At 30.0% G+C, this 15173-nt stretch overlaps 1 protein-coding gene across 5 annotated transcripts; it reads left to right on the forward strand.

Moving 5' to 3' along the window:
- The first annotated feature begins 864 nt into the window (after window positions 1–864).
- LOC130948526 (uncharacterized) lies at window positions 865–14549 on the forward strand. Of its 5 annotated transcripts, none has more exons than XM_057877284.1 (24): window positions 865–1066; window positions 8092–8309; window positions 8723–8828; window positions 8921–9022; window positions 9132–9191; window positions 9300–9378; window positions 9491–9638; window positions 9902–10025; window positions 10131–10311; window positions 10649–10677; window positions 10880–11028; window positions 11274–11376; window positions 11480–11575; window positions 12005–12060; window positions 12145–12268; window positions 12569–12631; window positions 12749–12808; window positions 12898–13059; window positions 13243–13316; window positions 13411–13504; window positions 13607–13743; window positions 13843–13923; window positions 14061–14166; window positions 14309–14549. In XM_057877284.1, exons 1-24 carry the CDS (start codon window positions 893–895, stop codon window positions 14378–14380), a joined length of 2598 nt encoding a protein of 865 aa, XP_057733267.1. In that variant the 5' UTR covers window positions 865–892; the 3' UTR covers window positions 14381–14549. The 5 variants fall into 5 exon arrangements, 4 of the variants coding, with proteins under 4 accessions (XP_057733267.1, XP_057733268.1, XP_057733269.1 ...); XM_057877285.1 differs by lacking the exon at window positions 865–1066 and adding an exon at window positions 6249–6722; XR_009073087.1 differs by lacking the exons at window positions 13843–13923; window positions 14061–14166; window positions 14309–14549 and having other exon boundaries at window positions 13398–13504; window positions 13607–13733.
- Window positions 14550–15173: the final 624 nt, after the last annotated feature.

Consider the following 15173-nt stretch of genomic DNA (forward strand, 5'->3'; position numbering starts at 1 on the left):
TTGAATAAAAATTCAATTCATTTCATAAAAAATATCAAAATTTTACTTCTCTTATAAATTATTTTTTATCCACAATTCATCATATAAATCTATAGCATTGAATTTCTTTTAAGAGCCTGTATGTGGGATTAAAGAAAATAATTGAACATCAGCGAATCCAATTAAATAGGCCACGTGAACAAAAATATATTTATACATTTGCCATATATAATATAAATTTAATTTTAATATATTATCTAAATAAAATAATTTTATACATATATTTATTTAATTATATAATATTATATTAATTAAAATAATTATTTTTTATATTGACTATATTAATGATCATAAAATAAAATATAATTACATAATTATATAAAATATTTTACATTGTAAATACATCAAAATTAAACTTATATAATATATTATATATAAAAAATGTTAGTAACTATTAACATTTATTATTTTTTATTATTATTTAACTATTAACTCAAAATTTTTAATTTAATAATAATTCGATAATATATTTGATCTCAAATTTTTAAATATTAATAACTAATTAATGATAAAAACTAATAAATTTTAATAGTTATCTAATATTTTTCTTATATATATGCCCCCAAAAGCCAGACACAAAAATACAATATTGATAACACCTTATAAAGCTGTTTGCCGGTCAAAATATCCACCACATGCCACTCCCTTAATACTGAGCACACACCACGTGTTTCAAGGTTGGATTGCCAACAGTGCAAAAAGTACAAGGTGTTCCAACTGCCTCAATTGGTCAGGTGTAGGCTAGAACTCACCTCACAAATAGGGATAGTGTGTGCGCCTACATATATAAATTTCAGTGCGAGCAATTTATATAACTGAATAGTAGTATTAAGGGGAAAAGAAAAAAGAAAAGATGAGAGTGGCAGTGGTGGGTGGTGGAATAAGTGGATTGGTTTCCGCGTATGTATTGGCTAAGGAGGGAGTGAAGGTGGCACTTTACGAGAAAGAAGATTATTTGGGAGGCCATGCCAAAACTGTGAATGTTGATGGTATTGATTTAGACCTTGGATTCATGGTCTTTAACCGGGTAAGAATTACTTGACTCAATTTTTTCATTGCATTGTTTTTCACATTGTTTGGTATGTTTCGATTTGCATATTATGAATGCTGAAAGGCTGAAACATTATTGTAGGAATACTTTGAATTATTTGGTTTGTTGTTAACTACTCCTATTTCGTTGCCTTCAATTTTGGTTTTAATTGTTGCCACTCCTCTTCTGCTATTGGTTGGTTGGTTGGTTACTTTCTACTACTTATTTGGAGAGATTGAATTCTGCAAAAATTGTTCTTGGTTTCAAAATCTTGGCCGCATTATCTAAAACAGTACTAAGGGAGACAGGCAAATTAAATAGCCTTAAACTAGAAGGATTTTTCTTTTTTGTAAAAGAAGGAAAATGAAAAGAAACAAATATTTTCTTTTTCTGGTTATATTAAAAAAAATGCTAAGAGACTAATATTTTTAGTGTAAAAAACGAAGTATAGTATTAATTACCTAATTTTTTTTTAACTATGTTAAAATATACACATTAGTATAAAATATATATTAAAATATAAAATACATATTAAAAAATTAAATTATAATATATTTAAATATAAATATATTAATAAATAATTTTAATAGTTAATTTTAGTATATAAATAATATTTTTAAATTTTTCATATAAAATATTACCTAGTACACACTGATGATGAGCATGGTAAGTCGTTATCATTATTCTTAATCTTACGCTATTCATTATTTCGCTGACTAAATGACAAAGTGAGGATGGAAAAAATGCATTAATGCTATTGATAACAAATAAAAATTTTATTATTAAAATCAGTTATTAATAATTAATTTTAATAGTTGATTTTAGTATATAATGAATCAGATTGATAACAAATTCAACATGCATGTAATTATATCAGTTTCGTAGATAATACATATGTGTTTCTACTTTCTCCAATTAAATAATGATATTTTATCAATTTTTTTAAAAAGGTGAAAATTAATTTCTTTTGTTATTAGTTCAGTACCATAAAAATATTGATGAGTGCATGTATGGACACGTAATAGTAGAACATCGGATCGGAATTGACTTGTCAAAATAGAAGAATTTTCCTTTGATGATGCTTTGATTGCGATAAGTGGAATAAAACCTAGTTAGCGTTTGTAGTGTTTAATTAGTTTGTGTTGGGTCATTTTTAGCCGCATATAAACATATACACGTCACTAATGTCTATTTTTTGTCGGATGAATTATCAAAATTGTATAAAAAATTTATATTACTGATAAAAATTGTAAATAATAAATAAATCTTAAAAATATTTATGAACATGACATAAATAATTAAATATTAAATATATATCTAAAAAATAAAAAATTATGTTTGAATGTGATTTTTTATAAATATTATTAAAAAATTGAGACAATTTTGTTTTCTAAATTTGATGATTTTATTTAAAGTGAATATTATTTATTTATACTTTTGAATGACGAAAATGTTTTTTTATAAAAAAAACCTATAGATTAAATTTTATTTTAATTTTTTTATACATCTTTTAAATAATTATCTAAATATTTACACAAAAAGTTTTAATTAACTGAAGAAGTCATTTATTAAATATAATAATCTTTATTTTTAATTTATTTAAAAATTTATTTATCGTTCGTATCTCTTAATAAAAGTTATTTAATTTTTGTCCAATATGAACATTCAATACTGTTTTGGTAGTTTGAGCATTCTTCTTATAAATATTTTTAATTAATTTAATTCAGAAAATAAACTAAAGAGGAAAAAATACAAAAAAATCTACAAAAATAACATTTGTGTTTCTTTTTTTTGTTCAATGAATTGATAACTGCTAATAAAATCTTGAAAGAAAAGGGGGGAAATCAAGTTTCGAACCACTGGGAACAATCCGTGGACCAAAGCATGGTGGGTGTCAGATGTGGTCCTGGTGATGTGGTGCAGTCCAATGGTCATTCCTCCTTTCCTTATTTGGGGGGCCGCCTCTCTTTCATGGGCACACCACTCAGTGGGAATAACCTTTCACAGTAGATCATTTTTTGTCAATTAATTTGGGTTGATCGAATAATAAAGGTTAAATTATATAGTTAGTCTCTATATTTTTAGTAAAATTACAAATTGGTTCCTATACTTTAAAATTTTGTAATTAGGTCTTTAAAGAGAATTAAAATTTACAATTTAATTCCCACCGTTCAAAAAATGTTTGATTTAATAGAATCTTCTTAAAATATTTTCTATTTGGAACATGTGAGCTGCACATGTTTGACAATAGGGACTAATTTGTAATTTTAGTAAAAGTATGGGGACCAACCGTGTAATTTAACTATTTTAAGTGACCAAAAACTTCTTAAGCTATCTGAACCTACCCCATCCCTCCCCAACTCTCTCACTCTCACTTTCTCACTTTCTAAAACGACACCCCAACCCCATCGCTCTCTATCTCTCACCTCGGTTCACCATCGCTATGCCGGATCCACCGCATTTGTGCTCACGAGTTAGGTCTCGCCTCCTTCCTCCATCTCGCCTCTCTCATACGACAATTTTTTCTTCTCTTCCAATCCTGATGACCTGCATCATCTACCCCTTTATCTTATCTAAAAAGACCATAAAAAGAACACAAATGTGCCACGCCAGTTCAAGTGCCACTTGAACACCAAGGCGTGCCACGCCAGTTCAAGTGCCCAGAGAAGAAGAGCAAGAAGAGAAGGCCTGGGCGTGCCACTTGAGTTCGAAGGCGTAGCACGCCAGGCTAACCATTGTGTAAACTGTAAAGAAGACTCTGGGATTTCTACTTGGGTTCGAAGGCGTGACACGCCAGGGATGTCAACACAAGGGGCGTGCCACTTAAGAAGCTGGGCGTTCCCCTTATTCTTATCTTCCACATTCTTTATAGCTTTATTTACATTCTGCTATTTCCTATTCCCATTTACAATTCAGTCATTTACGTTTCTGTTCTTTACATTCTTACTAATTACTTTTCTCCACTTTATAGCTTTCTTTTACTTTTGAGCCATTTACAATTCTGCAATTTAATTCACAGCACTCAATTCCACTTTGGTTAGCTTAACTAATTAGCTCATTAACCAAAACTGCTCAATCAATCAAATCTCTGTGGATACGATCCCACTCCACTGTGCATTATTACTTGACGATATTTGGTGCGCTTGCCAAAGAATAGATTCATTACATATGTGGGTAGTGATTCTGGTACATCAAATTCCAATACTGAACACCGATAAATGGAAGAGAACAATTCCAATCCCAAGCTCAAAGCGAACAATTCAATGTCTAAGAAAAAAATAGCAACAAATCAACATAAAAATAGCAACTCAATTTATTAGTTGATCCGACGCGGTGACGGAGACGAGAGGCACGACGATGGTGAGCCGAGGTGAGAGACAGAGAGCGTTGGGGTTGGGGTGCCATTTTGGAAAGTGAGAAAGTGAGAGTGAGAGAGTTGGGGAGGGGCGGGGTGGATTCAGATAGTCTATGAAATTTTTGGTCATTTTCAAATGGTTAAATTACACAGTTGATCCCTATACTTTTACTAAAATTGTAAATTGGTCCCTATTATGACATGTGCAGCTCACATGTTCAAAATAGAGAATATTTTGAGAATATTCTGTTAAATCAAACATTTTTTGAACGGTGGGAACTAAATTACAAATTTTAATTCTCTTTAGAAACCTAATTACAAACTTTTAAAGTGTAGGGACCAATTTGCAATTTCATTAAAAATATAGAGACCAACTGTGTAATTTAACCAATAGTAAACTCATTCATTTGTTAAAGTAACGATCAAAAGTTCGAATTCTACTTTATAAATATAACAACATTGGCTAGCAGCAACAAACACTTAACTTGTTGGGTCAAAAAATATCATAAACAAAAAAAAATATTTTACCCCTTTGAAGAAATTTAAAAAAATTAATTATTATATTAACTATTATATATCTATGTATAAATATATTATTTAATTTATTTTTAATATATATTTTATATTTTATCATATATTCTATAGTAATAATTAATTTAATATTTTATTTTTTATATACATATGACTATAAATTGAAAGAAAAAAAATTTCACTAATAGAAAGTTTCAAAATATCAGTTAAAGCGTTTAATAAAAAATTTATGAAAAAATCAACTAATTAAAATTTTTAATATATTTATAATATGTAAAGATATAATTATTTATATTATTTTTTATTAATTTAAATTTTTTAAAAAAATAGTATTATAATATATTATTTTTTATTAAAAATTAATTTTAAAGTTTTATACATAATAACCTTGAATAATACTTGACGCATGTTAGTACAAATTTTAATTTTATTATAAAAGAAGTGTATTTAATAAAATTTTCATAACGTTACGAAGGAGATAATGTACGGAATAAGTGTTATAGAATCTGCACAATCTATTTTTTTTTTTGTCAGCACAATCTGTTTATTAACACAAAAATATTTTTAAAAAATTTTAAATATAAAAAAAATTTAACATTAAATATATGTTTTCAAAAAATATTTTAAATACTTAATTTTAATATAATTTTTTCGCAAGCATGAAAAAAAAAATAAAATATTTTTATCTTTAAAGTTTTGTGATTTTACTCTAAATAGATTTTTTTGCGATTTATTTATGTTAATGACCAAATAAATGAAAAAAATATTTAGAAATCAAATTTTTATATAACTTTTTTATGTACTTTGTAATAATGATCTAAATATTTTTACGAATTTTTGTGACCAAATGCACAAATGATTTGTTATAAAATTTGTCTGCAACTTATAAAAACTAAAATAAATAGCATTTTACCATCTGAAAAATTCTGTTTTTATGAAAATGAACCCAACATTTGTTTTTAACAGAATAAACCCTAAAAAATAGACACCGTTTAACAAAATAACTTTGACGTTAATTTTTCACTCTGGATATTAATGAAGATGTCTAAGTGACAATTAAGTGCTTACCTGAAGGATTAGATATGAAATTACAATATTATTCCGTTTTAGATGGAAAATTATTAAACTTAAATCCCTATTTCACTCTTTCACATTTCAGTTGACTTCTATTCATTCACAGTAAAAATCTCATCTGACAAGAAATCGTCATTGTTGTATTTAGCACATGTTCAAGAAATACATATTCATTTTGGATACAATTTCAACATTCACTACACCTAAAAGTAGCATTCTCTATTACTAATTTTTACTATCATACAACAAAACTTTCACTACCTAAATAATGAGAACATGTTCATAAATATAACTATAGCTACCCTACCCCAATTACAAGCACCAACAACAAAGTTTCTATCCTCCTCATGTACCCTTCAATCACAAATGACCTCATAGCTGTTGCCTTATAATTCTCCCATTGTCCAAACTTTTCATTTTTTTGCTCCTTTTAACATTCAGTTTAATTTTTTTTAATCTCTTCTTCCTCTTCATCAATTCAAACAAAATACCACATGGCCACATCCCATTCTCAATTTCTATTAAAATAGGAAGAGAAAGGGAAAAGATTCAATAAATAAGAAGAATCACAAGCTTTATTTCAATAGGTTTCATTCAAAACGACATACCTACCAAGAAAGACAACGAAAAAACCAACGTCCAGGATTGACCCGAGTATTCAATTTTAGCATCACCACCTCTTAGTGGCAAAAAGTAGGTTTCATCAAATGGTTTTTCCCTTCTTCAGCCCTCATAGTTGTTCTCGCAGATAAAACGTTGTTATTTGTCAATAAAGATTTTTTTTTTCCATTTTTGCTCCACCACCTGCTCAATTTGAGACTTAGGATTTTCTTCAGGTTAAATTGTTAAAATGTGAATCGACCCACATATATCACTCTAACCCTTTAGGTAAGCCTTTAACGTGCCACTTAGACATCTCCGTTAATATCGAATAGTTAACGTTGAGGCCATTTTGTCAAATGATATATATTTTTTGGGATTCATTTTGTAAAAAATAAATTGGGGTCTATTTTGACAAAAACAGAATTTTTCAAGTGTCAAAATGACTATTTTACTCTAAAAAATATTATTTTTAGTTATTTTTGTTATGTTTTATAATAGTTTAAAGATATTTTGTGTTATCAAGTGAAAAGTATTTTTGTTTGTGTTTTAAAAAATCAAGGGCGATTTTGACGGTTCACCTTTCATATTGGATATTGGTAAGAAATTTACAAAGTCATTTCTTATGAAAACCACAATAAATAATAAAACAGAAATAATAGTTGGTTTATGTTAAAAAAATTTCATCATTCTTCTTTTCACTTTTAGTTATAAGTATCTATCCTCGATCAAATTATTTTGCCATCCCACCAGAGATGCCAATATTTTTACAAACACACAAGATATATAATATGATATGATAAGAAGTTGTAAACTAGCAGTACTATATGCAGGAGAGCAAGCAGTTGAAAAATATTCCTGATTTTGAAAATGTTAGTTTCTAAATGCAGTTTTGTACTTTTGTAACTTGACTCTGCTAGAAATTTTTAGGTGATTCGAGAATAAAGTTAGTTATTTATTTTGTTTCAATTGATTATCTGCTACATTAGTATAGTGAGTTTTTATATTATTTCGAATAAATAATTTTTTTATAATTTAAAAGATAATTAACCATGGTAAATAATATAAATATCTACTATACTTATGTGACATATGCTAAGAATAGAGCAAATCACTAATTTTGCTATTAAAACACCAATTGTTTTTAGAGAAAATGACAAATATGTCTCTGATCATTTATCTGAAAGACATATAAGTCATCGACTAATTGAAAATAATAAAAAGTGTTCCTCAACTTTTAAACCACGAGACATTTAAGTCCCTACAAGGAACCTATTTGTCCTTGTATGTTTCGGATGAAAAAACTTAAATGTCTCACATTCTAGAAAATGAGGGATATTTTTTCATTTTCAATTAATTAGAGACTTGCGTGTCTTCAAGTTAAAAAGTCAAAGAATTATTTATCTTTTATTTTTCTTTTTATGAAACTAATACCTTGAATATAACATGAATGATTGAACAGGTAACTTATCCTAACATGATGGAGTTCTTTGAAAGTCTTAGAGTTGACATGGAAGTATCTGACATGTCATTTGCCGTCAGCCTTGATAGCGGCCGCGGCTGCGAATGGGGCAGCAGGAATGGTTTGCCCAGCTTGTTTGCACAGAAAAAGAATGTGATCAACCCTTATTTCTGGCAAATGGTTAGAGAAATTATCAAGTTCAAAGATGATGTTATAAGGCAAGTAGTTCTTTATCTATGCCTACACTTTTTATTTGCTTAATGCTTGCTTCAAAATAGTACTATATGAACATAGTTAATGCTAATGACTCCATTATTTGTTTGTGTTTGATTGTCAATGAAATGTGAGTTATATCCAAAAATTGCAAGGTTGTTTGTTACCTTATTTATTAAGCTTTTTCTGTCACCATCAAAGGATTCAGAAACTTTAAAGACTAACTTGCTAAATTATTGGGTAATTGTCAATATATTAAATATATGTTTTTTAAATATAATAAGAAAAATATACTAAATAGAGAGGGTGGACTCTGTAATTAAAGAAAATTGAGAAGCATAATGCTATTTGCCGGTTCATGAGTGATTATATCATGATAAATTGAGTTTATTGTCTCATTTTTCAATTAAATATGCAGCTATCTTGATATGCTTGACAACAATCTTGATATGGACCGCAATGAGACTTTGGAACAATTCATAAAGTCAAGGGGTTACTCTGAATTATTTGTGAAAGCATATCTTGTGAGTTTATTTGCATTTTATTAGACTCTCTTGATTTTTATAAATATTTCTTTGGTTAGTGATTTGTTATTATATGGAATGAATGAATGTAGATTCCAATATGCGGTTCTATATGGTCCTGCTCTTCTGAAGGAGTTATGAGTTTTTCTGCTTTCTCAGTTCTCTCTTTTTGTCGCAATCACTATCTACTTCAGGTATTAAGGAAATTAAATTGCTTCCATTTTTGTCACATTTTGCATAATGATGAAAATGATATACTTATTATATCCAATGCTTCTTAATTCACTTGGCCCTTCTCCACAGCTCTTTGGAAGGCCGCAATGGCTAACTGTTAGATGGCGCTCGCAAAGCTATGTTAAGAAGGTGCCATTTATGATTGAGTTTGTAGTACTTTTAAAAATTTGAACCTATGTTATTCTGCTTAAGCTATGAATAAAATGTTTGACATTGATTACATGTTATGAAAATTAGGTCCAAGACGAGATTGTAAGTAAAGGTGGTCAAATAATTACTAACTGTGAGGTGGAATTGGTTTCAACAACAGAAGGAGGTGAGTGATTAGACCATTCCTTTGTTACTTTGATTTTTGGCATGCACTTTTTTTCTTTTTAAATCAAATAATTGATGTTGTTCAAGTAAGAAGCCTAGAAATTTTATTGCAGGATGTGTTCTGCAGTACAAAGATGGTTCTAAAGAAACATATGACGGCTGCATAATGGCGACGCATGCTCCAGATACACTGAGATTATTAGGAGACGCAGCGACATATGATGAGCGAAGAATTCTCGGTGCTTTTCAATATGTGTACAGGTAAAATTTCTTCTAACATGGAATATGACAACACAGCTTGTCGTAGTTACATTTTCAAATTTGAATTAATCAAATTCATCAACGGAAGATGGCTTTTTCCCTTGGGACTAGAAACTTTTTTGCTTAGGGATATGAAAATTCATCTGTCCATGTATGTCAAATGAATAAACTAAGCAACTAAGAGCTAAAAAAATCAAAGATCTTTTATTTTCTATCTTCAAATAAGTCCAAATGCACAATTATTGTTTGATCTCTATTGGCAGTGACATTTTTCTTCATCGTGACAAAAATTTAATGCCTCGAAACCCAGTAGCATGGAGTGCATGGAATTTTCTTGGATGTAACAATAACAGAGTTTGTGTGACATACTGGCTCAACATTCTTCAGGTTAGCAACAATTCCTATAATGCATTTGTACATAATTGAAATCTACTAGAAGAAAAGTGAACCATGAATAAAACTTGTTAATCGATCTTGTATTTCTATTTGCAGAATCTTGGAGAAACAAGATTACCTTTTCTTGTAACTCTAAATCCAGATCATACACCGGAAAATACCTTGCTTAAGTGGTCAACTGGACATCCAGTTCCATCAGTTGCTGCATTCAGGGCTTCACAAGAACTTGAAAATATTCAAGGAAAAAGAAGAATTTGGTTTTGCGGCGCCTACCAAGGTTTGAGGCCCTAGCTTTCAGCTCTAGTTTTTGCCATTCAATTTGGTGTTAAACACTAGTAGTGTTTGAGATCTTTCAAAATGATGGGAAAAACAAGTTTTGGTTTATAAGCTTCTATATGAAAAATCAACTTTTAAGTAAAGATCGGATATGTATATATATCAAACATTAAAGAATATGCATACACAAATACTGCAGGAAAATTTTTGATTGATGACATAACTTATGCTTAGCTATCTAATCATTTTTTTGTTTATATAATAACCTTTACTATGTCCGGGCACTTTGATATACTTCAAATATACATATGATATATGCATATATTTGTGGTTTTCAGGTTATGGATTTCATGAAGATGGATTGAAGGTAGTTAAAGTAAATTTTATTATGATGAAAATGAAAAATATAAAAGTAATATTTTCTTGTATTTGAGACATCTAAGGCTTAATGCTTCTTTCTATATATACTACAGTGATGGCTAACATAAATTGCAAATTTCTTTTGATGAACCTATTTTCTTCTCAAATGTTGAGTTGTAAGAAATGATCTATAAAACAAAAATTTTCAGGCTGGCATGACTGCTGCACATGGCATTCTTGGAAGATGTTGCTCCCTCCAAACCAACCCAAAACACATGGTGCCTTCTTGGAAGGAACTTGGAGCGCGCCTTTTTGTGACAAGATTCCTAAGCTCCTATGTTACTACCGGTTGTTTAATGTGAGTTCACTTCTAGCAATGGGTAGACATTTATTTCATATAATATGGGCCTTTTACACTCTCAAGTTGGTAGTATCATGTTCAATTAACATTATGCTCTCTAGATGATATTTGATTCAATTTTATTTCAATTCTTGGCAGCAACTAAATCCAAAATATTCCATCTATTCCATGTTCTATGTATTGAATTAGACATGTAAAAGGTTATTGAATAACTTATGTATTTTGTCTTGGGGAGTTTATAGTTTATTGGAGGAAGGAGGAACAATGTTTACCTTCGAGGGAACTGATATAAAGTGCTCTCTGAAGTGTGTTATGAGAGTCCATAGTCCTCAATTTTATTGGAAGGTATTTGCTTTTGATTTATGCATAAATTGAAGTTATTGATTGATTTCATTCTAGTTGTTGGCGAGAAAATAAAATAATTAACATAGTTTTTTGTGATTGTTAGGTTATGACCCAAGCTGATTTAGGCCTTGCAGATGCATATATTAATGGAGACTTTTCTTTTGTTGATAAAAATGAAGGTCTTTTGAATCTTTTTCTGGTAAGCATAATTATTAGAGCATCTCCAATGCTCGTTCTAATTTCATTTCATTTTGGATCCTACAAGAACATTTCTTGGACCATGTCATAAATAGTAATTTGAAATTAAAAATGAAATTTACTTCTCCAATGCTTAGTAGTAGTTAAATTAGAATTTTATATTATTTTAAATTATTTCATCAACATAATTATACGAGTGGCTAAATTTTATTGGTTCTCTATCAAGGTGATATCATATCTTTAAGGTGATACCGATTTCATTTCATAAATCAACTCCAATGCATATTTAATTCTAAATCAATGCACTTCTTGAAAGTATCAAAAGTAATAGTCTAAAAATACTCCATTGGAGATACTATTAGGATCTAATTACAACTGTGTAATTCAGACTTTAATTTTTAGTTCCATGTATCTTTTGTGTTTTCTACAGATTCTCATAGCAAGCAGGGATTCTAATGTTTCAAATTCAAAATTGAAGAAGAATAGGTAAGTTGGTTATGATTTGTTTGAAGCACTGATATTGTTGTAATTATGCTTTTTCAAAATTTTCCTCATTTTTTATGTCTTCAGGGGTTGGTGGACACCAATTTTCCTTACAGCTAGTTTAGCATCTGCGAAGTTCTTCATTGAGCATTACTCAAGGCAAAATACTCTCACACAGGCGCGCCGCAACATTTCTAGACACTATGATCTGGTATAAGTTTTTCATTGAACAAATAATGCACACTTAGAAATCACAGATGTATATTTCGCTAAATGTATCCATCTCTAAAATTTTCATAAGAGGTTGCTACATGCATGAACATCTAGGAGGTTATATCTTTCTATGTTTTAGATCTTTCTTTCAACTTTTTGTAACTAGAATAGAAAAGAAGCCAATGCGTAATAAGTTGCAGTTTATGTTAGATACAATCTTTTAGCTACAAATTACTATCAAGCTTGTTTTTGGATCTTCATATCATTTACTTACAATCAATCATTGGTTTGTTTGTAGAGCAATGAACTCTTTGCATTATTCTTGGACGAAACAATGACATATTCAAGTGCAGTGTTCAAGGCAAGCATTACGACATTTTGATGCTCGATTCCAATTTACTTTTCAAAGATATTTCTTCCTCAATTTCTAAGGAAGCTATTGTTCACATTTTTCCTCTCTTATTAAAAAATTTGATAGAATGAAGATGAAGACTTGAAAGATGCACAAATGAGAAAAATCTCTCTTCTCATTGAAAAAGTAAGTACCTTTGAATGCTATTTCATCAATATTTTAGTTGCTAGCTTGTGAAGGGCCTAATGTATTCAATTTTCTTTAAATAAATGAAGGCTAGAATAGGTAGGAAACATGAAATTCTTGAGATTGGGTGCGGATGGGGAAGTTTAGCTATTGAAGTCGTCAAACGAACCGGTTGCAAATACACTGGTATCACTTTATCTAAGGAGCAATTGAAACTTGCAAAAGAAAGAGTTAGAGATGCTGGACTTCAGGTATATGACAAGCTAGTGTGATTTCATCGATTTTCTTAACATAAAATATGATGCAAAAACATGGTAAACTTAATATATGGACCAACTGAAACATGTTCATGATAGATATTAAATCTCTTCATTTTAGTAATTGAGATTATTTTAAGAGTATCATGCTAATTGTGATGAATGCATGATTTTCAGGACCATATCAAATTTCTTCTGTGTGATTATCGCCAACTACCAAAGACATTCAAATATGATAGGATTATATCTTGGTAAGCTATTTTTCATTTTAATTATGAAAAAGTAGAACTACCTACAATAGCAGTATTTCCAACATGTAGCATAACTTGCAGAAGGATATTTCAGTGAAATGATAGAAGCAGTTGGTCATGAATACATGGAAGAGTTCTTCGGCTGTTGCGAATCAGTACTAGCAGACGATGGACTTCTAGTTCTTCAGGTATATCTTTCATGAAATGATGTAAATACATGCTACTACTGCTACAAAAATGTGGAGTTTACATTGGTGCTAACTATTGAAGATGGTTATCTTATTTATCAGTTCATATCGATCCCAGACGAGCGTTACGACGAGTATCGACGCAGTTCCGATTTCATAAAGGAATATATTTTTCCAGGGGGATGCTTGCCCTGCCTAAGTAGGATAACATCAGCCATGGCGGCTGCATCGAGACTATGGTAAAATTCATATGCATGTTACTGCTAAGTTAAATGACCATGAGAGAATCCATTCATTCTTCTCTTTCTTAACCATGAAATGAAAATTCTTGAATGCAGTGTGGAGCACACTGAGAACATTGGAATTCATTACCACCAAACATTAAGGCGGTGGAGAAGAAACTTCATGAAAAAGCAGAAGTATGTCATTAATTTCATTGTAACATATTTACTGTTTTTTAAATTGAACTTACTACTTGCATTACCAGTTAAGTCTTGAAATTTCTTTTGTTACTACTTACACTAACAATATTTGAAAATTCTGTTTGTCTTATTAGTGAAATCTTGGACCTCAAATTTGATGAAAAGTTCATCAGGACATGGGAGTACTATTTTGATTATTGTAGTGCAGGTTTTAAGTCGCGGACACTAGAGAATTATCAGGTACTTGAACAATTCTATGATACACCAATTAAGATAAACTTAATGCATTTTATATTAAGAAAATAATCTAATAATATGTTCTTAGAGTTGAGTCGAGTAAAATTAATCGGTTTTCGTTTATGTAATGGAACCATGTATGTAGATGGTTTTCTCGCGGCCTGGCAACACCACTGCACTTAAGGATCCATATAGAAGCTGGCCCTCGGCATGTTGAGAATAAGCCATGACACATTATTTGCACGTTGGTGCCATGTTTGTCTTCTTTATTCAACCCCAAAATTCTTATTTATTCCTTAATTGTACATTGTTTAGTACTTTAGCGAGGAGAAGATTGGTGATTTTTTTCTTTATTTAAAAGAATAAGGAATATGTTTTGTTTTGCATTTCGAATTAGTTACCACAAAAAAATAAGCATGTGATGATTTTATATGGTGTTCATTGTATTGGAATCACATAAATATCAAAAGAAAATATTATTGCAGTACTTTATATGCCTTGGAAATAGCAGTAGCATTGCCTCTTTCTAAGTTTCTATACTCAATATTTGTCGTTTTGAAAATTTACTAAAATGTAAAAGCATCTTAACTTTACCCGCTCAAACTGTCGATCAGATAATGATCCAAATTTTCCAATTTGATTGGAAGTCACGTCTATTGGATAATATCTGATAAAATTTAGACAAGAATAAAATTGGATAGCAAATTTAGAGAAGAGCAATGCTAGGGGCCAGCAGTTTTTGTGATTGTTAGCCATCAATTAGCCATCAATCATGATTTGATGGTGTGAGATTGGTATGAGATTTCATCCAATGGCTCACATTTCTCTGCTGGTTACATGCTGGCCCAAATTCAATGAAACTGCTGGCCCCCTAGACTTTTCCTTTAGAGAAATATCACTGTATTGAATCTAATCCAATAGACACTTGCAGCAAACAGAGAGTCTCTCTAATATGTGATTGTGGTGTGTGGACTTGGAGTATTCATTGTTGGAGGTCATTAAAGGTGTGG

This window comes from Arachis stenosperma, chromosome 9, assembly GCF_014773155.1.
Source record: "Arachis stenosperma cultivar V10309 chromosome 9, arast.V10309.gnm1.PFL2, whole genome shotgun sequence".
Lineage (NCBI taxonomy): Eukaryota > Viridiplantae > Streptophyta > Magnoliopsida > Fabales > Fabaceae > Arachis > Arachis stenosperma.

Bases quoted from the DNA above. Each gene is read 5' to 3' on its own strand.
- LOC130948526 (XM_057877284.1), top strand. From the start codon at position 893: ATGAGAGTGGCAGTGGTGGGTGGTGGAATAAGTGGATTGGTTTCCGCG. The intron at 11,029-11,273 runs GTGAGTTCACTT...GGGAGTTTATAG, and splicing joins GTTACTACCGGTTGTTTAAT to TTTATTGGAGGAAGGAGGAA. The intron at 12,632-12,748 runs GCAAGCATTACG...AAAATTTGATAG, and splicing joins ATTCAAGTGCAGTGTTCAAG to AATGAAGATGAAGACTTGAA.